We start from the raw sequence: 20,707 nt of genomic DNA, 5'->3' as shown, positions 1-20,707 counted from the left end.
TATTGTGAAGAATTCTAAATGTGAAATCAGTTATATATAATAATGTCATATCTCATTTTAGATTTCTATCCTTTCTTTTCTCTCTTCTTTCTCCCTCCCTCATTGTTCTACCCCCGCCTTCCCTGCTTTCTTCCTTTTGTCCTTCCTTCTAAAAAACATACTCTTTCTACTTCCTCTCATATACTTTCTGGCTGCAGATACTTGTCTCTTCCAAAGTCAGTTTCTCCCCTGTTTCTGCTTCCTTTGTTTTTATGGGTGCCGCATTGCCAATGGACATCTTCCACACTAACTTTTAGCGTGCTGAGAGAAGAAATGTAGTTGACTCTTCTTTAAAATAGTTGTTAAATTAGAGTTTCTCTTCCAAGATGAATGCATTTCGTGACCTTTAATATATATTAGTGTTTCATGCTATGAGAATGATTATTGGAATGAATTTTAATGGAATGTAGTCACTAACATATTAGTACCCTCAATGAAGATTTTTACTTTGTATGTGTAATGTATATAACCAAAAGATAAGTTTTTTCTTAATTAATTTAGTTGCTGTTTAAGAACTCTTTACTCAGAATGGTTTGTTGTGTGTATTTGTATTTTTAATCCATAATACCATTTTCCTAAGGGCAGACTGAAATTGCATTGCTGTAGCTTTTCATGAACTAATCAAACTCATGGGTTCAGATTGGCTAAATAAATGACTTTGGGCCACATATTGCTTGTATATTTTCTTTGTTTTATATATACAGATGGTTTTGATGACTGGTTCAAATCTCCGCTGCAACTAAAATTAAATGCTGTTGTGCTGAATACAATGGATGGAAATCAAAATGACAATAGTGACTTCTTTTCATTTTTAAAAATATGAGGCAGTATTGGAGCCATAGCTTTTACTGAATGTTGTGCTGTTTGTCAGCCCTGCATGGGATCTGGGACACTGAACTTTATCTGCTTTATTTCTTTTCTTTACAGCAAAAAATACCCCTTTTTATGGATATTCACATTACAGGTTCTTGTGATGCACTGGAACCCATATGCAGAGGTTTTATTTGTTTTAAGCCAACATGATCAAATTAGTTTTCATACAAAGGGAAAGGATGCATAGTGAATCCTAGTTCCTGAAAGACAGTGTGTTCTCAATGAGGAAGCTTTACAAACATTCATAATGTTCTTTCTTTGGGTAGTAACAGAATTAATATTATTTCCAAGTTGACTAGGAGGATAAAAATACAATGGGTCTTCTTAAATATGGTGTTTTAGGGACAGAAATAGACATCTTTGCTGTTCTATTAGACTTTTGCTGCTTGTGGTTTTATAATATGTCTATGGCAAATGTTTATATAACCATCTGAGTAGTAATGGAATTCTGGTCTGGATGGCCTAGACATTTTTCTCCACTGGCTTTATCTTAGAATCACATTGAAAGATTTTGTCTCTATCTTTTTATTACATGAAAAATTAATCTAGGAATTATGACTTTTAACTCTAAAGTAAACTTTAAGGTAAACTCTATTAGTTTTTTCCTTTGGTATTAAAATGTGAAATTCTTTCAATTCATGCAGTTGTTCATAGAGAAGAGTTGTTTGTGAAAGACAGTGGCAATGTCTGTCAGTGCATAACTGTAGTGTTTTTTTTTTTTTCTACATACCAGGTCCTTGTGGTTAGCTGGCAGTTTTGATGTATATCCGTAGGGAAACAGTAGCATCTGGGAATAGGAGTGAAAGGTGATATAGGCCTTGATTGATTTCAGGTGGCTTCGAATGAAATCAGTGACAGCCTTGGTCTCTTTCTCGGACTCTGGTTCTGGGCCTCGATATATATCCGTACATGGATTTTTGGTGTTGGGAAAAGCTGCAGTGGACATGGATGGATGAGATCATAGTCTGCTTCCCCTCAGAAAAGCTCCTGCCTCTTCTGATATGGACACACAAAATGTTTTAGACATTTTCATCTCCCAGGTTTACAGGCTGCCTCAATGTCTCTGGTGTCATAGTCATTGCAGACCAACTTTGTACACATAACTCAGAATGTGACAGACCCAGTCCACTAGAGTATTCTTAGCCTTGTTTATTTTGCCTCTTTCCCAAGATTATAAGAATAGTACACCAGAAACAACCCAGAGCCTGGAGCTGGATAGAGCCCAGTTCCAGTTCAGAACCCAGTTCCACTCCAACTTGTTGGGGACTGGTATGAATTACCTTTTTGGAGTTTGAGTTTCTTCAACCCATTTCCTCAGGCAGCTCTCGCTTAGGGATAGCTGCTATTATCATAATGACTATGGTAGAATAAAATTAAAAGCTAAGGTGGTATTTTCAACCAAGTTAGGTAAAGAAAAAAATTTATGAATAGGGATAGTGGTAATTTCTCCTTGAATGTATGTAATGATGAACTCAGATTTTTGTAACATCTACAGTGTTATCTGATGTAGCAGGCTTCTGCTTAGCATTGCATTTCTATTAAACCTTTCACTTTTTTTTTTTAAAGATTTTATCTATTTATTTGACAGACAGAGATCACAAGTAGGCAGAGAGGCAGGCAGAGAAAGAGGAGGAAGCAGGCTCCCCACTGAGCAAAGAGCCGGATGCGGGGCTCAATCCCAGGACCCTGGGATCATGACCTGAGCCTAAGGCAGAGGCTTTAACCCACTGAGCCACCCAGGCGCCCCTAAACCTTTCACTTTCTTTGACCCAGCTGTTTCTTTTCACTAAACATCTGAAGAACTATCTGTATGCTGGTTTTAACCACTGGTATTTCTCAGCTTTTATCAGACCAGAAGAGGAGGGACCTGAGACCTCTCTTTAGATTCTGAATTTTTGTGTATCTGGATTGTGCCTGAGTTTTAGCAAGCTAGATATATTAAGTAAGAGATGGTTTGATAAACAACCCCACCCCGCACTTCCTCCCATATAACAAAACATTCATAATATTTCTAAAGTAGGGATGATTATCTTTTATTTTTTGGATTACAAAATTAACACTCAGGGGGTACATATTTTACTGAAATAAGTCAGTGGTTTAACTGAATTTGCTGTGTGAACACTTTTTTTTTTTCAAAGATTTTATGTATTTATTTATTTGACAGATCACAAGTAGGCAGAGAGGCAGGCAGAGAGAGAGAGGAAGCAGGCTCCCTCTGCTGAGCAGAGAGCCCATGTGGGGCTGGATCCCAGGATCCTGGGATCATGATCTGAGCCAAGGCAGAGGCTTTAATCCACTGAGCCACCCAGGTGCCCCTGAACACTCTTTTATAGCTAATTTCCTTGAGATCAAGTGTACTACTCACAATTCCATGAGGCATTAAAATTCCTGTTGAGGTCAGTGCCGATGCATTTGGAGTTTTGGTTTTTGGAACGATTTTTTCTCCACATGCGGTTCTGCAGTATTGGATGATGGAAGTGTTTATACCAGATCAGTTTACATTTTTCAATTTGATCATTTCAGACCCTCTCTGCAGGTGTCCACAGCATTATTTGAAATCTGCCTAGTTAACCTGAGGCTTCTTTTTATGAAGAAAAATATATTGTTTTCCTATAACTTATAATATTTTCAGAAACATTGTTTTTTTAAATTACTGTTCTAAGGCCTTGATAAAATAATTTAATTAACTTTAAGAACTGTTGATTAGTTCTTGGTACTAGAAAGTGATGAATGATGTTCTGAAATTACCTGTAATTTAAATTATAACTTCATTACATCCTTCACCATTTATAGATTTCGGGTATTAAACAGGCCAAATTGTGACTGTTGGAGCGTAATTTTCAGAAAGAACTGAATGTGATAGTATCTGAATGTTCAGTATTAGTGTTATTTAGCAACAATAGGTCAATAAGGAATCCAGTTAAAGGACAGATAGATAACTGTGTCACTCTTTTATATATTTGTTTATTTTGATACATTTATTGACATCAGATTCTGTTACAGATAGACTGGAATATAGTGCCTTTTGCTTTGAGATCAGTGTTCAGAATGTCTTTAATTTGACTTTTATTTTTTAGGTAGAATGTGCTTTTTCCATATCATATAACATACATTTCTTTTATAATTATTGCTCTTTTTCTTTTTATTCATTACTAGCTTCAGCAGCAGAAATTTCATATCATTTCAAGGACACCTGTGTAACCAGGAAATCACACTTGCCTTAGTCTGAAATTGAGATTCTTTAAAATTACATTTTTCTGAATTAGAATTAACTAGTTATTGAAACCTTAAACTTAATGCATAACAACCAGTGTGCATTAAAGTCAATAAATACTATATTGTCCAAATGCAAACAAGAGATTATGGTCTCTTACCCGTGTCCATGACCAAATATATCCATCAACATTGAATACAGGAAGAACATAAAAATTCATTCGGTCCAGGAGTTTGGTCATAATTTTATTTTTTCCATAAGTTTTGGCTGCCTGTAAGAATAGGAAAAAATTAAGCTATTGGTGGAAAGTTCACCGCCATGTGGAAAGCTGTGGCTATAATAGTAATAATTACCACCGCTTTGGTCATTTGCTCAGTGTCACATGATTTCAAACATATTTCCTCTAAATAGCATAAAAATAAGTGACCCATATAAAAGTTACTTATTCAGACTAGTGAAAATAATTGAACTGACCATTCTTTAAAGGATCATTTAATTGTCAAGACTGTAGCATTCCACGTATAGTATGCAAGATATGTTATATATAGGGGCGCCTGGGTGGCTCAGTGGGTTAAAGCCTCTGCCTTCGGCTCAGGTCATGATCCCAGGGTCCTGAGATCGAGCCCCACATCAGGCTCTCTGCTCAGCGGGGAGCCTGCTTCCTCCTCTCTCTCTGCCTGCCTCTCTGCCTCCTGTGATCTCTGTCTGTCAAATAAATAAATAAAATCTTAAAAAAAGAAAAAAAAAAGATATGTTATATAGGAAGAATGGAGCCAAGTCAAAAATTAGCCATACACCTTGATTTAAATAGATTCTACCCCTCACATCCTTTAGGTAAATAAAGATTGAGTTTGTAAGCATAGAAATATGTAAATATTGGAGATGATTTATAAATTAATTATAAATAGGATTAAAGAAAAATGCTCTATTAATTAAAAAACTCAAGCATTTAGATTGACCAATCAACTCCTTTTCTCCCAACAGATTGATATGTCTGGAATTATCTGTACTTCCTATGGCTGCCTAAAATCTCTCTCATTCTTGGAAAATCTCTTCCAGGTACATTTGTTCCAGAGCGAGGGGATTTCTTGTAGCCCTGTCACATGTATTCCTTTATAAGTTGAGTAAAGGGAGCTCTTGGCCCTCAGCTGGAAGAGCTAAAACAACTGCAGGATAAATCAGTTCTACTGGCAGGTTCATTCCTAGTTAAGGCATCCATGCCCAGAGAGCCATTGTCATGCATATTACATCAGCATGTTGTTTGCAAAAGCTGGCATAAAAGAGAAAGTTAAAAGATGGTAGGAATCAGAATAGAACAGAATGAGAGGAACAACTCATAAGCTGTATTTACCTTTAAAAAGGATGAGTTGTTTTTCCCTTGGAAAGGAAATTAAGTACGAAAATTCCAAGTGTGTGATTGGCCAGTTAAAGATCGAGGTCTGTGCTTTGAGCTCACCGAAGAAAGGCTAAGATTATAGGTTGTAATATGAAGGTAGCTTCAGATTGTCTATACTTCAGTATAGGAGAAACCATATCATAACCTCAAAAAATTCTTTTAGTTTTATAAACTGTCAGCTGGAATTCAAGAAGTTTGAAGGAAGGTGTCAATTTTATAAAAACCCCAACAATGAGTAAAATCCAAAGCATTTATTTCCTGACAGCACCGAATGTGGACCCTTCTAGTTAAGTGGAATTGCACTCATTTGGAAAGGGGTGTTGCCACACAGTGAAGGGCTGGAGATTTGACAATCAAAGGAGAATTGGATGAGTGTTCCGATTCACTTACCTGATAGACAAACCACTGGCAGAATGCTGGGGAGATCCATTCTCGTGCATGAATGCCACAATCCATAAAGATAGCCTTTCTTCTTTCATCCCTTTTCCCAATCTATTTAAAAATAAACTTGAGATATTATTTTGCATGAGCTCACACATTGATCCTTTGTTGTCCAGTAACTCCTATGCTCAAAGCAATTCTTTTCCCTGTCTTCTGTTGAATAACTGCATATGCACATACTGTTCTCAGGGAGGATGATGGCACATATCCTTAAATGTCTATACATAATTCATAATCTATTACATAGTCTATTTTTTCAAAAAATTTTCCTAGTGTCAGAGTTGCTTTTAGGGTTTAAAAAAATCATAGTATATTGTTTTTCTTATTTTATTGTTAACATCCTTTGGTCTGAGAAATAGATTATGCGTTGTTTCTGTTTCTGCCATTTCCTTTTGTTTTTCTGGCTTCATAAATGGGACATTTAGCTTTGGGTGGAAAAGATTTTATAGTTGTGTTTGCAGTGGGGAGGAGGACCAGTGGCTGGATATTTGAAGAACTGTCATTTTGAGGAGAATTTAGATTTGTTTTGTTTGGGTACTTAGAATAAATGGATGGCAATTCAGGGTAAGGAAGGACTTCTCAGTTATTAAGGGCATGTTTCAGGGAAGAGTGTCTTTGGATGTAGAAAAATCCAGCAGCAGCTGAACAGTAATTGTCAGCTCCATTATAGAAGGGAATTCCCTGTCAACATAGGGTTGAAATGCCTTACATACTGTTCCAGGATCCTGTGATTCTGTGATACTTAAACTTCTCTTTTCTTCATGGCATTTAATCACCAGCTTCACTGAATTTTAATAGATGGAAAACTTTTATCTATCGGGGACATCATAAACTCTTCTAATAAAGATATGGGATAAGATATTTGTCTGAGTTTGTCCATTGTGTCTCACAAATGGCTTATTCAGGGACTTTATTGGTACCACCTAAAACCACCTATCACTTCTATATGTTCTTCAAAAAAATATAAAATTTTTATTGCCTCAGAATTCACTAGTTGGGTCACAAAGTAACTTTTAAGTTAATATTTTCCCAAAATAATAAGAATCAGTAGTTCTTGAATTATTTTTACCTTGAGAACATACAGTGGATTATCTTCAACAGTGGTTCCAATTTTAATACGAGAGACCATTTCAGGATGCTTATGCACCATTTTTTCAGTCCAAGCAACAATCTTGAGAACAAAACCAATTTTGAGGAGTTAGAATAAAAAAAAAAAAAACAACTAAAAAAAAACTAAATGAGAACGAATGTTAAGGGTTATAGTTTTTTTTTTTTTTTTAAGTATAGGCACTTTATACTGTACCTTGTCCCAGTTATTGTATTTTGCATAGCTGTGCCTGCCTGGGATATCTTCTTTAACATCAAACTGTTTCTCAATCTCTTCTTGCAGATCATGAATCAAGATTCTGTTTGACAGGGGAATGATAAAATACACATTTATTGGAGGAAAAAAACCCCAGTTATCTCTCATTTACAGAAATTTTCTCTTCCTTCTTCTCTATCTTAGATCAAGTTTTCCCTGTTTCTTCATTATTCTCTAACCATCTCTTTTAGATATGTCATGTGTCTGGCTTCAGAACTTTCCATTTGGGGCGCCTGGGTGGCTCAGTCATTGAGTGTCTGTCTTCAGCTCAGGTCATGATCCCAGGGTCCTGGGATCAAGCCCCTCCCCGCAGAGCAGGGAGCCTGCTTTTCTCTCTCCCACTCCCTCTGCTGTGTTCCCTGTCTCGCTGTGTCTCTCTCTGTCAAATAAATAAATAAAATCTTTTTTGTTTTTTAAACTTCCCATTTATCTAGAGCTGAGCTGTTCAGTATGGTAGTCTAACCACACATGGCTATGGAGCATTTAGAATAGGGGTTGTCCAGAAAAGAGGTTGCTATTATGTCAGATATACACTACACTATGAAGATTTTTTATAAAAAGTTATGTAACATCTCACTAATGAGTTTTGTGTTCATTATGTGTTGAAATAATATTTTGAAGTAATAATATTGGGTTAAACTATATTGCTGAAAGTAATTTGCCTGTTGCTTTTTAACTTTTTTAATGTGGCTACTAGAATGTTTAAAATTGCACATAGGGCTTGCATTATACTACTGTTGGTCAGCATTGATCTATAGTCGTTCTCCAGCATTCTTCAAACACACACACATTCACCTACATGCAACACAGGTAATAGTGGATATTCTTAGGCACAAATTTACTGACCATCCCATATCACTTGATACTTTGAGAGCTGGGAGAAACTTGAATAACTGTCATAGTAAGTACTTATTTACCATGTCCCAGTCATTGCTCTAAACCACCTTATGTACATTAACTCTTCAATCGTCACATGAAATTATCCTCATTTTATAGATGAGAAAACTGAGACACAAAGTGTTTAAATAACTTGTTCATAGTTACAGAGCTAGAAAATAGTTTGATTTGGAGAGAGTGAGATAAGAGACAGGAAGTATTGTTAGAGGCTAATTAGGGACCCAGAACTCTTATACCTCTACCCTCTTCTCTATTTTTATCTCTATTCCTGAGTTATCTTATCTCATTTCATTGAATTCCATGGCTGTAATGGTTGCCAACATTTGTATTTCCAGTTCTGGACTCTCTCCTGAACCCCCCATGCTTCTAGCTCTTCCCCTACTTCTCCCACTGCTTGTTCATCCAGCAGCCTACCTGACATTTTCACTTGAATATCCATTGTTTCTTATGGGTTAGGTCCTGCTTCACATACATTATTTTGTTTTTATCTTATTAATATTAGCACCATTTTATAGATGGGGACATTGTTGCTTAGAAAGCTTAAATACCCATAATTTGTGTATGTTGGGGTTGGGAGTTTGAATGCGACTTTGCTTGACTTTAAGATTTATGGTTCAGAAATGCCATTGTCATCTCATATGTACTCAAATATTTTGTACGTTTTGTCTGTTTGGGGATTTTCTGTTGTGCTCCACTGGTCTGTTTTCCTACTGTTATGTAAGAACCAAACCATATTTAATTATAGTTTTAATATTGAATTTCAATGTTTAATGTAGTGTCTGTCTTCTTATTCTTGTTTCCAAATTTTCCTGTTCTTTTTTTTTTTTTTTAAAGATTTTTTATTTATTTAACAGACAGATCACAAGTAGGCAGAGAGGCAGGCAGAGAGAGAAGGGAGGAAGCAGGCTCCCTGCTGAGCAGAGAGCCCGATACGGGGCTCGATCCCAGGACCTTGGGATCATGACCTGAGCCGAAGGCAGCGGCTTTAACCCACTGAGCCACCCAGGCGCCCCAAATTTTCCTGTTCTTAATAAATATTTGGTCAGAATCATTTTAGAAGTGATTCGAATTATTAGAAAAATACAGGCTTTTCATTAGAACTGTATTAATTAGGAATAAATTTGAGAAGAACCTTATATTTTTTGAGAAGAACCTTATTAATTATGGACCATAATAAAACTGTCTTCTTGATTCTTCAGTAAAATTTTGTATATTTTGTTTATTCATATATTTTTATTAGTCTTGTGAATGGCTTTTTTCTCACTAAACATTTGAACTAGCTATTCATATAATTAAAAAAACTTATTGCTTTAGTTACACTTATCTGTTAGCCACCTTATTAGTTAAAAAATGACCTTTTCACTTCTGAGAATTTTTTAGCTATGCCTTTAGGGTTTTTTTTTTTTAGGGTTTTGGGGTAGTTACTTCTTTTTAATTAATTACTTTTATTAACATATAATGTATTATTTGCCCCAGGAGTACAGGTTTGTGAATCGTCAGGCTTACAACTTCACAGCACTCACCCTATCACATACCCTCCCCAATGTCCATAACCCAACCACCCTCTCCCACCTCCCCTCCCTGGCAACCCTCATTTTGTTTTGTAAGATTAAGAGTCTCTTATGGTTTGTCTCCCTCCTGATCCCATCTTGTTTCATTTTTTCCTTCACTACCCTCCAAACCTCCCTCCCTGCCTCTCAAATTCCTTATATCAGGGAGATCATATGATAATTGTCTTTCTCTGATTAACTTATTTTGCTCAGCATAATCTTGCAAATGGCAAGATTTCATTTCTTTTGATGGCTGCATAGTATTCCATTGTATATGTATACTACATCTTCTTTATCCATTCATCTGTTGAGGTAGTTATTTCTTTTGTAAAAAATAATACTTTCTATTTTTTTATTCCAATAAAAAAATTCCAATTTTTTTTATTCCATTTTTTCCCCTTGCTTTATTGCATTGGTTAAACTTCCTGAACAATGGAAAGTAGTAATGGTGAAAGAGGGCATTCTATTTTTTTCCTGCTTTTAACAAGAAAACCAGTCTTTCACCACTACATATAATGTTGATTGCCTTTTGAGATTAATATAGTGGTATTTTTCCATATGATCAAATTATTATTGTCTGTTGGTGTCTAGTTGCATTGAGTTTTAGTTTTAGATTCCTTAGTATGTTAAATGTAATGTTGTAATCATCAGAGATTAACAAATACCCTCACAAAAAGCTTCATTCATCTTATTTTAGATATAATTATAGAAAGCTTATTTGATCTATAAGGAATACATTGGACATAGGTAAAATGACTTGTAGAAAGCAAGCATGCTATTATTAGGAGATAGCTAATAGCAAAAAGAAGGAAAATAAACTATATCAACAGAAGGATTTAGCAAACACAGGGATCATTTGGTGTAAATCCAAATGACCTAGCATATTTTAATAATGTGAATAGCTCTTAAGGATGTCATTCCTTTAAAACACAGTGTGAAAATTCCTGTTAGTAATGGTAATTCCTCAACCAAATTAAACTGTAGTATTTACTGTACCTTGTTTTTCAGGATAGAGAGTGATGGCTTATATTAGAAATATTTCATGAAATATTTAAAATCAAGAATTGTTTGAAGTTGTACTTGAGTAGTTTCCTTATTTGGATTATCATAGTTCCAAATGACTTCTTATAAAAAAAGGCGTTACTATTGTTTAGGGAATGCATATGTATTTTCCTTCTGTTAGCAGTAAGTCCTATGTAGGAAGATACTGTCTATTTTTAAACATGCATTCTAATAATTTAGGACAGTATCATGCACTCTTTCACCTCCATGAGCCCAACCATAAAAGGAAGTAGTGACCTGGTGAAAAGAGGCTCTGTGGTCATTCTTGGATTCCAACCCCATTTTGGCTTAATACTTTATGTGATCTTCGGTGGGTTAACCCTCTCTCTCAGCCTCAGTTTACTCGCTTTTACAGTGGAACCAAATATATCAGCCAGGAGTGTGGTGAGGATGAAATGATTTGAAACGTGGGAAGTGATTGGCAAGCCACAGGTACCCAATGAAGCTCATATGACAGTGAAGTTGAGTCACAAAATTGACAACCACTTCACAGACTTAACATGTCTTTAACCAGGCTTTGGTGGTATGTAGTTGTTTGACTCTGATTTCTTCAGTTTCTTAACGGTAATGAACTGTGACACTGTAGCATCCACTCTACTTGTCGGTTTTTTCTTGCTGATTGACTGATCTGAGTTTGGAGACAGAAGATAAATGAGGTATACTTCTAATTAGAGTTTATTTAGCACATGACACCAAGTACTACTCATGAATATTGATTCCCATTAACATTACTGACAAACACATTATTATGCACATTATATCTAATTCACTGTATGCTTATCTTTTTGACTTATGATGAACCTGGGATTTCTCAGAAGAAAAATTATGACACCAGATTTGGAATCAACTGTGACATGTTGCCCTAAAACTCATGAAGCCTGAGAGGGTTAGAAATTATATTTTGGGTGGTCACTATAGACATAATGAGTTCCTTTAATTAATTGTTTTAAGTTCTAAATAGGGTATGAGGCTTTTGCTCTACCTGCATTTATAGAAGTAGAGGAACCAAGCAAAAGAGAAATTTTATGGTCCCAGAGGTTGATTCATAACATAAAGCAGTATTAATTAGTCACAGGAAGCTCGTATCTAAGAATATTTTTAGACTTACACATATCAATTTAGCTCTTGTGATAACAGCAGCAAAAGAAAGTCATGTGAGCTAAAATATGACCTTTCCATAAAGCAGCTGCATGAGGACATCAGAATGGTGCCAGATTGTTGCTGATAGGGACTAGAAATTAAGCCTAAGGCTGGGAATTAAGAACTAGGGCCAGATGTTATTTTCATGAGCCCCTCCACTAACCAGAAGTTAGGCTTAAGCAGATGAAACCATATTACTTTTTCCCAAATATTATTTTAGCTCTCCAAGATTTGCTTAATTTGTTAAAGAAATTCCTAAATGTAGATGAAAGGATAGATAATTATCATTGAGGATTTAATGATATAAATGACTAATGTTTGTTGAACCTTTCTTATTGCCAGGCATTCAGCGCAGCCTGGTATTTATTATTTGATCTTCATATCATCTCTATTATTTGATTTGATCTTCACATCATCACTATGATGTGATGATTTTATTATTTGATCTTCATATCGTCACTATTAATTGGATACCATTATCACCCCCAAAGGTTAGGTAGAGGTTTCCAAAGTTGACACAATTGTTAAAATGCAGATGTTGAGATTTGAACTTAGAGGTGTCTGATTTCAGTATTCCAGCTGTGAGCCATTATACAACGATGCTCCCAATGACAAGGAGTGAAATCTCTGGGAATTGCCCTCAGACCTGTAGTCTTTTTAGACTACTGAGTATTGTGCAAAGTTCTCCCCGTTGACCAGCTCTCCTAGAAGACTGTGTCACAAGCTCAGGAAGTAGGTAAGAAGTTCAGAGAAGAGGCAAGATGAGTTCCTTTTTTGACAATTTCAGGGCTCCCTCCATCTGTTGCTTTTTAAAGAGTAACAAAGAAATGGAGAATGATAGGCCAATGTATGTGACAGCCATAGGCTGTGTGTGTGTGTGTGTGTGTGAGATGGGGAAGCATGTTCCAGGGATGCAAAGTCATTTTTATGGTGTCTTATAATCTAGAGGTCTTGATTGCCTCCCCTCTTTTATGCCCACATTCCAGCAGGATAGGGACTACTCAAAAAGTGTGAGTTCAGGTTTCCACAAGATCCCATTTGTCCAAAATTACTCCCTAACTGGATTACCATGTATCCAACTTGGCATTAACTGACATGGATTTCCCAGCATTTGAGGCACACCTCTGTGTTGGATAATAAACTTTAAGGCACTGATTTACTCACTAGGAGGGAAAGGGAGCGTCTAGTGATAGACCCTAGTTATCCTCTGTTGTAGAGTGTGTATGTGTGAATGTGTGTGTGTGTGCACTCATATTAATACATGTATAAGTGGTCTTTCCCTCACTTGCATTAGTAGAAGTAGAGGAACCAGGCAAAAGGTGATTTTATTGTCCCAGCCAATCTTCATGAAACCTCTATTTTAGAGATGAAGAAAATGAGGTGAAGAGAAGTTAAGTAAATTATCAGTGTTTAAATAACTAACATGTAGTTTAGATGGGACTGGACCCAGGCAGCCTCACTGAGAATCCACATTCTTATTTACCACACTTTACTGCTTTCCACCATGACCAACATCTCTTTGCAGTTTTTAGCAGGTATCAACATACATGTTTCACTCTTGGGCAAGTAATATATAAAAATGTAGAGCAAAAGGAAAAATGGGACAAGACATTAGGATGATTTATTTGAAATACTTATCTGATAGGACTGTGTATACATTTGGGGTATTGTGTCTGATCTTTATTAGGTAATTGGATATTAATATGAAGTGTCAATAAGTCAGTTTGATATAGATTGGTCAGTTTGATATAGATTTCTTTTGCATTTCCCATATAATCTTATGTGCATCTTACTAAGATGTCACTTAATTTTTTAAAAAAGATTTTATTTATTTATTTGACAGAGATCACAAGTAGGCAGAGAGGCAGACAGAGAGAGACGGCGGCGGGGGTTGGGGGGGAGAGCAGGCTCCCTGCTGAGCAGAGAGCCCGATGCAGGGCTTGATCCCAGGACCCTGGGATCATGATTTGAGCCGAAGGCAGAGGCTTTAACCCACTGAGACACCCAGGCACCCCAAGATTTCACTTAATTGTATCATTTGTTTTGCTTTATTTGTGTTGTACCATTTATATTAGTAGTTGTTTTCGGAATTACCTTTCATGAATAATTCCTTGTTTTCTAATTTTAACTTTTGATCAAAGAAAAGATAATCTAAAATGTGTAAAAAAAATTGGTAAAAGCACTGGGGTTTTTAACTATTGAATCTAAATATGGTGTCTGCTCCTATAGAATCAGTCCAATAGTTCTACTTTTCTTTCTTTCTTTCTTTTTTCTTTTCTTTCTTTCTTCCTTCCTTCCTTCCTTCTTTCTCTCTCTCTCTCTCTCTTTCTTTCTTTCTTGACTTTATTTGTTTATTTGACAGAGAGAGCACGAGCAGGGGAAATGGCAGGGAGAGGAAGAAGCAGACTCCCCACAGAGCAGGGGGAGCCCAATGTGGGACTCAGTGCCAGGACCCCAGGATCATGACCTGAGTCGAAGGCAGTAACTTAACCAACTGAGCCACCCAGGTACCCCTTAGGTGTGCTTTTTAAAGAAGTTTATTTACAAGTCTGTTCAGGTTTGTTGGTATGTAGGTATTATTTGTTTTTTAGACTTGGTCTTTTATGATTTTGTAAAAGTGTAAATAAAAATGGAGCAAACATGCTATATATATATATTTTTAAAGATTGTATTTATTTGACAGAGGGACACAGTGAGAGAAGGAACACCAGCAGGGGGAGTGGGAGAGGCAGAAGCAGGCTTCAGGCCCAAGCACGGAGTCCGATGCGGAGCTCGATCCCAAGACCCTGGGATCATGACCTGAGCCAAAGGCAGACACCCAATGACTGAGCCACCCAGATGCCCCTCAGACATGCTACTTTAAAATTAAATCTGGGGCACCTGGGTGGCTCAGTGGGTTAAGCCTTTGCCTTCAGCTCAGGTCATGATCTCAGCATCCTGGGATTGAGCCCTGCATCAGGCTCTCTGCTCAGTGGGGAGCCTCCTTCCTCTCTCTCTCTCTGCCTGCCTCTCTGCCTACTTGTGATCTCTCTCTCTGTCAAATAAATAAATAAATAAAATAAGTTCTGTCTTGGTAATTTAATTTTCTAAAAATTAAAAAAAGTCACACACAGATACTTTAAATAATGGTTTATATGCGCTGTCTAATGAAGGATATCTAAGTAAATTGTTGTGTCAAACCAGCTTCTTAATGTGTTTTTTTTCAGACTGGTGCCTGGGTCCACCAGATGTTTCTGTTCTTAGAATACTTTTCCGTTACTGACTGACACCGAGTAACACATATAATTAATATGCAAATAAAATTATCTATATAATTAGTACTTGGAGAGAAGATTTAAATAGTCCTTGTCGGCACAGATCACTTTACATATTTATATTTCTGAGGAAGGTAACTATCTAATTATATGGCTTTCCCACAACTGTGGCTAATTTGGACCAATTTCTAGAAATCATGTCCTAATTAGATAAAACTAATTTTTATTGGTAGCTTAACACTTTGGTTCTTGATGTAGGTAGAAAGGAAGTATTTTGGCATAAGACAAAGTGAAAAACACACTGTATTTGTGAGGATCTGGATTTAGACCTCTGCTTGAGTCAGAATTGTTTCAGCCTAAGAGTGACCTAGAGGTCCAAAGAGGAGAGAGAGGTGCCACCTGCCTAGATATCTTCTGTCACAGCGATCTGTTCTATTGTCCAAACTCATGCCAAGCAACTAGCTTTTTGTCTACATTACTAGGATATTAAGGAAAACTTAATACTTTATTTTTCTGTTGCTCTTCAAATCAAATTAAACAAAAGTGACCTGCTAAAATTAATAAATCAATTAATTAATTAAAATTTATTTTAGCTTGGGCTGGATACCTTTTAAGAATTAGTTGATCACAGAAATTTGGGTCAGGTCTATGCTAATGAAGTAAAATAAAGTGTATAATAATTGAGGCACACATTTAAGAAGACTGGCTGTGAAGTAAATCAAGAGACACAGGCACCGGAGAATATACAGGGGGAGGAATGATTTCTTTTAGATGAAAGAATCAAGACCATCTGAACCTTAGTGTAAGTAGAGAGTCTATAATATACTACTAGTTTCTGAGATCTTGGAGGTACATTTATAAAGTGTCTTTCTAATTCTAATTTTAATGGTAAAATTTATAAGAACATAGAAAAGCACATATTGATATATTAATTAGAAAGGGTTAAATGCTGATAGAAATTAATTCTGAATATGTGCTCCTCAGTTATTAATTTCTACATTTGTTTCACTACCCTCTTGAAACAACAGGAAAAACAAAGAGTCATTAACAAAAATCACAAATAAAGCCTGCTACTTTTTAAGCCATTAAGCCACAAACAAGAATTTTTTTACTTGTCTTATATTTGTCTTTCCTTAATTTCAATAGAGTTTATATTTATTAAAGATATTGTGGCAATAAGAACACAAGCAAGTTGTGGTAAGCAGCAGTAAATCCTGCTCTGCCTAATAACATGATATGTTTCAGCCAGAATAAGAAGGCTTCTTTAGTTACAGCTCTATGTTGGGTAGCAGAGGCATGAAATAGCAAGTAAAAAAGAAAGAGGTAGTGCTTAGTGATTTGAATGCTGAGGGTCTCAATGAAGGGAATTGCTGGGATGACAAGGGCTGGCAGAGTTAAAACAGGACCCCTCGGCCCATCAAATGCATTTTGTTTTCTATGTATGTGTGAATTTGTGATATTCATCACTGGGCTCCCTTGTTCAGTGCCCCAAGGCCCAGACTGTGCATGGCCAATGGTTGGTGGTCAATGAGTTCTAATTTTCCCGTATTTCTCTATGGGAGCACAATGACTCATTTCTGCATCTTTAGTCATTTAGAATTCACTCCTGTTGGATTTAAATCTTACTCTGTTGCATTGCTTTGGCTTTCTCTGAGGAAGAATTTCTTTCATAAAGAATAATTTATTATATATCTTATATTCCCATATCTCTGACTCAGTTATTTGGGTCTCTTTTTATGTAGTTGGAGAATTAAAATTCTCAAGAATTGGTGCTGGTGGTCACCAGTAGTGCTTGAGCTCTGTGTTGATTACCTTTCAGAGGCAATGAGTGTGGCTAAACCATTCATGCCTGCACAGATGCACAATGTCCTTACTAGGAGCTGAATTTTGGAGAGGGCAGACATAGATAATTGCCCTTCTTGCAGATCAAAGCAAGTAAAGATGGAAGTTGAGTGGCCACGTTTGATCTCATCACCTCTGTAAGCAGGCCTCAATAGTCTGTTCAGAAGTCACTGTAAATTTTTATCTCATAGAGCATTCATTTTTTTGGCCTAATTAAAAAAATAGTACTTCCTTCTCAATTTCAAGATACTCCAAACTTTGAGTGTCTAACACATTTGAATATTTCGTAGGACTTACTCATAATGCATTTTATTTTGATCCAAGGCAGACTGGATGGAGTGGGATTCCTTTTCTCTAACTCGGAAGTCTATTGTCATGTTAGCAGCTACATGGTGGATAGCATCTGGATACCAGAAGTCAAGCTGTAGAGAAGAGTTCAACGTTAGTCACAGTAATTTGTTCACCCAACACATATTTTTTAAGTAATGCATGTGTCATACACTACAAAAGGAATCTGGGCTAAGATATGGGCCCTTCTCTTAGTAAGCTTAAGAGAGTGTGCAAATACACTATTGAATATCAGGGAGTGGGAGGGATTGTACTGATCATTTGCACTGATTACTTTTTCAGGATATAGATAGTATCTATAAATGCAAAAAAAAAAGAGTAGTTTTTGCTTAATCTGTTTGCTTCTACCATCTTAGGGTTGAGTGGGTTTGTCTCACAGTTTATTTAACCATAGAATCTGTCTCTAATTGGGAATATAGATTAAAATATGGCTCCCTCAACCCTGCCCGAGTCAGGCCTCAAAATCAGTTGCCTCTGTAAACTCTGGAATTCCTGCAAGGTTTGTGTCTAACAGAAGGCATAATAATCTCCAGCTCTGTTATTTTTCTAGCCATATGTCCTTGGGCAATACTAAAACTCCTTAAGTTTCAGTCCTTTTCTGTGAAGGAATAGGGTTAAGAGGACTCCATTTGGAGTCCTCTGTAAAGATTATGAAATGGATGTGAACTCTGGGACTTGCAGACATTTAACAGCTGCTGATTCCCTTTTCTTTTTCTTCCTCTAGCTGAGAATTTCAGAAATTTGGTGAATTGGTCCAAAAGGATAGCATTCAGGTTAAAATAACTTTTCGAAGATTCCAATTCTTGTTGTTCTTCAAAATCCTACTCCATCATGAAATCAAATGAAGTACAATTTCCCAACTTGGGAAATGTGAAGGAAGTGCTCAGTTCCTACCCACCATTCCAAGCTTGTAGACATGTCTAAGTCCACTTGAGTATTTTGTAGTTGAATCCCACTCTACCTCTAGGTCAGTCTGTTATACCCTAATACGAGGCTGCTATGAACCAACAAGTATTTATTAGTTTATTTTGATGAGAAGCCTACAGCATAAATTGGACACATGAGAGATGTAGTATGATTGAAAGGCGTTTTGGTGCTCAAGGAGCTTGAACAGTGAGAAAGGGGGTGGAGGAGTGGGAGACTGTAGAGATGGGCAGTTTGGCAGATCATGAAGGATTTCAAATGTCACACCAATACTAATAGAAAGTGCCTCTATAGTGCTTATTATGACCAGGCATCCTTCTTAGCGTCACCAGATTATTAGCTTCCTTAATCTTTATAACAACCTTAAGAAGTAGGTATGATTATTATCCTTACTTTACAGAGGCAGAAACAGATCGAGAGAAGTTAATTAAGTAACTTGCCTGAGGCCACAGAACTTGTGTAGAGCTAGTACTTGAAATTTTGAAGACTGTGCTCTTTCCATACCAGGCTGCCTCTCACTAAAAATCTTCAGATGGAGGAATACAATGATCAAGCTTTAGAGCAGTCAGGCTGTAGTGCAGACGTGGCTTTTTAGGAGGCAGTACTAGAACCTGAACCCTGGATAAGGGCCTATTGAAATAGTCTGGGTAAAAGGTGGGGCAGACATAAATTTGGCAGTGGCAAGGAGGGAATGAAAAGCAAAGTATGGATTTGAAAAACATTTGGGAAATTAGAAGAGCAGAACTTTCGATTAGTTTGATGTGGTGATGAGGGGGCTGTGACTAGAATAAATCTCAGATTCAGTTCTGGATTTAAGTCTGCCGTGTCATCTTGGTCATTTAATTTACTGTCTTTGAATTTCAGTTCTTTTGTTTTAAGTGGGTTTAATTATGCCACTGACCCAAAATCTGTTGGAGAGTTTGAAATGATACATAGAAGGTGACTGACGCTGCGTGCCTTGTATATGGGAGCCTCTGAATAAATGATAAAATGATTATGTTAGCTCACTGGATTTTAAAAGAATGATCAAACTTTAAGAGTTTCCTTTTAAAATGGGTCTACTTTTGGAAACGGTTACATCTTGGTATTATAAACCATTACTTTGATGTTACCAGTTAACCAATACCTTGATGTTATCATAATTTTAAGAGAAACTATGCCACTGGTGGATATCAGAGTAGGAGAGAGGAGAATGGAGCAAGGGACTAGCAGGGAAGAGGAAAGAGGCCCCCAGAAAGATGTCAAGAATGCCTGCCTCCTTATTTCACAGTTTCACCTAGAAAAAACTGTTGTTTACAAAGCTTTTGGGAGGGAAAACAAGAGTGGTAATTTGGGGAAAAAATAAACAAAAACACGGGAAGCACTATAGTGGTGACTGGCTGAATTATCCAGGTACCTTCTGCCACTTTCCCCTTCTTTGCCTTTGGAAGCTCTGCGTGCATTAAAAATGAAATACAAAAGAGGCAGCTTTTAGAAAACAGGAAGAAAGGATAAAACAACCCTCTAAATGCTTTACCTGGTTGGTTTTGGCCAAGTCCTTTATGATATTTGCTTGTTTTTCATCCTGGGGCTTCACACGGAGCACCTTCTCCCTTTAAGAATGTAAAAAGATGAAACATGTGAACTGTAAAGAAGCATTCCTTTATCCTCTTCCTGTATAGAAACTGGAATGCAGGGCAGTTAGGTTTACCTGTCAAAGCGGACAGGAGCAATTGCTAGGGTGGTAGCGATCAAACCCAAAGGCAGGATGAACCGCATGGTTCTTCTTTGACCGCCCCAAGATCCTCTACCAGTTTTATGCCTCAGGTCTTATCTGGAGGAGCAGCTGATTTCCTCTTAGGGTTCTGGTGGATGAAATGTTTCTCTGATTGGGGAGGGAGGGGTAGGATAGCAACACTAACACCAAATGCCTATTTTGTGGCAGATGCAAAGTCACACTACCCTTTTGGAATTGGGAATACCCATATTACAGATGGCAGGCATATTCATTTTTTAGGAAATAACTTGCCCAAGATAGCAGAGCTAGTATGTTGAGATTTGAGCCCAGTTCTTTGTTCTGAAATGCAGCTTGAGATTTGAGATTTGAGCCCAGTTCTTTGTTCTGAAATGCAGCTTTTCCGTGATGGAAAAAAATCACTTCAAATTTGCACTTGGAACCTGAGATGAGTTTGGGTATCTGGCTTCAGAACCTTGGTGGGTGGTCCTTAATAACATAAAATATGTTTTTGAAGCTACATTGTAACTTGGTAAGTTATAAAATATTTTGAATATACTAAAAATACTATAATCCCAAAAATATTGATGTGTTCACTATCTATATTTTGTACTCTTGCCATATTTTCTCCGTACCTCTCTGTGAAGAAG

At 36.8% G+C, this 20,707-nt stretch overlaps 1 protein-coding gene across 1 annotated transcript in view; it reads right to left on the bottom strand.

The window, feature by feature from the left end:
• CPA3 (carboxypeptidase A3) overlaps positions 1-20,101 on the bottom strand; it is a gene marked incomplete at its 5' end in the record, with an annotated part of 31,624 nt that extends 11,523 nt beyond the window's left edge. Inside the window, 9 exons of the mRNA XM_080811140.1 lie at positions 1,643-1,845; positions 3,278-3,368; positions 4,287-4,397; positions 5,913-6,014; positions 7,033-7,134; positions 7,267-7,369; positions 17,369-17,493; positions 19,860-19,935; positions 20,034-20,101. Coding sequence (XP_080667266.1) covers positions 1,643-1,845; positions 3,278-3,368; positions 4,287-4,397; positions 5,913-6,014; positions 7,033-7,134; positions 7,267-7,369; positions 17,369-17,493; positions 19,860-19,935; positions 20,034-20,101 — 981 coding nt within the window. The remainder of the gene's footprint in view (positions 1-1,642; positions 1,846-3,277; positions 3,369-4,286; positions 4,398-5,912; positions 6,015-7,032; positions 7,135-7,266; positions 7,370-17,368; positions 17,494-19,859; positions 19,936-20,033) is intronic.
• Positions 20,102-20,707: the final 606 nt, after the last annotated feature.

Source organism: Martes martes (genome assembly GCF_963455335.1).
Source record: "Martes martes genome assembly, chromosome: 1".
NCBI classification, from domain to species: domain Eukaryota; kingdom Metazoa; phylum Chordata; class Mammalia; order Carnivora; family Mustelidae; genus Martes; species Martes martes.
The sequence above is the reverse complement of the archived record's forward strand: the minus strand, read 5'-3'. Positions and strand labels throughout refer to the sequence as shown.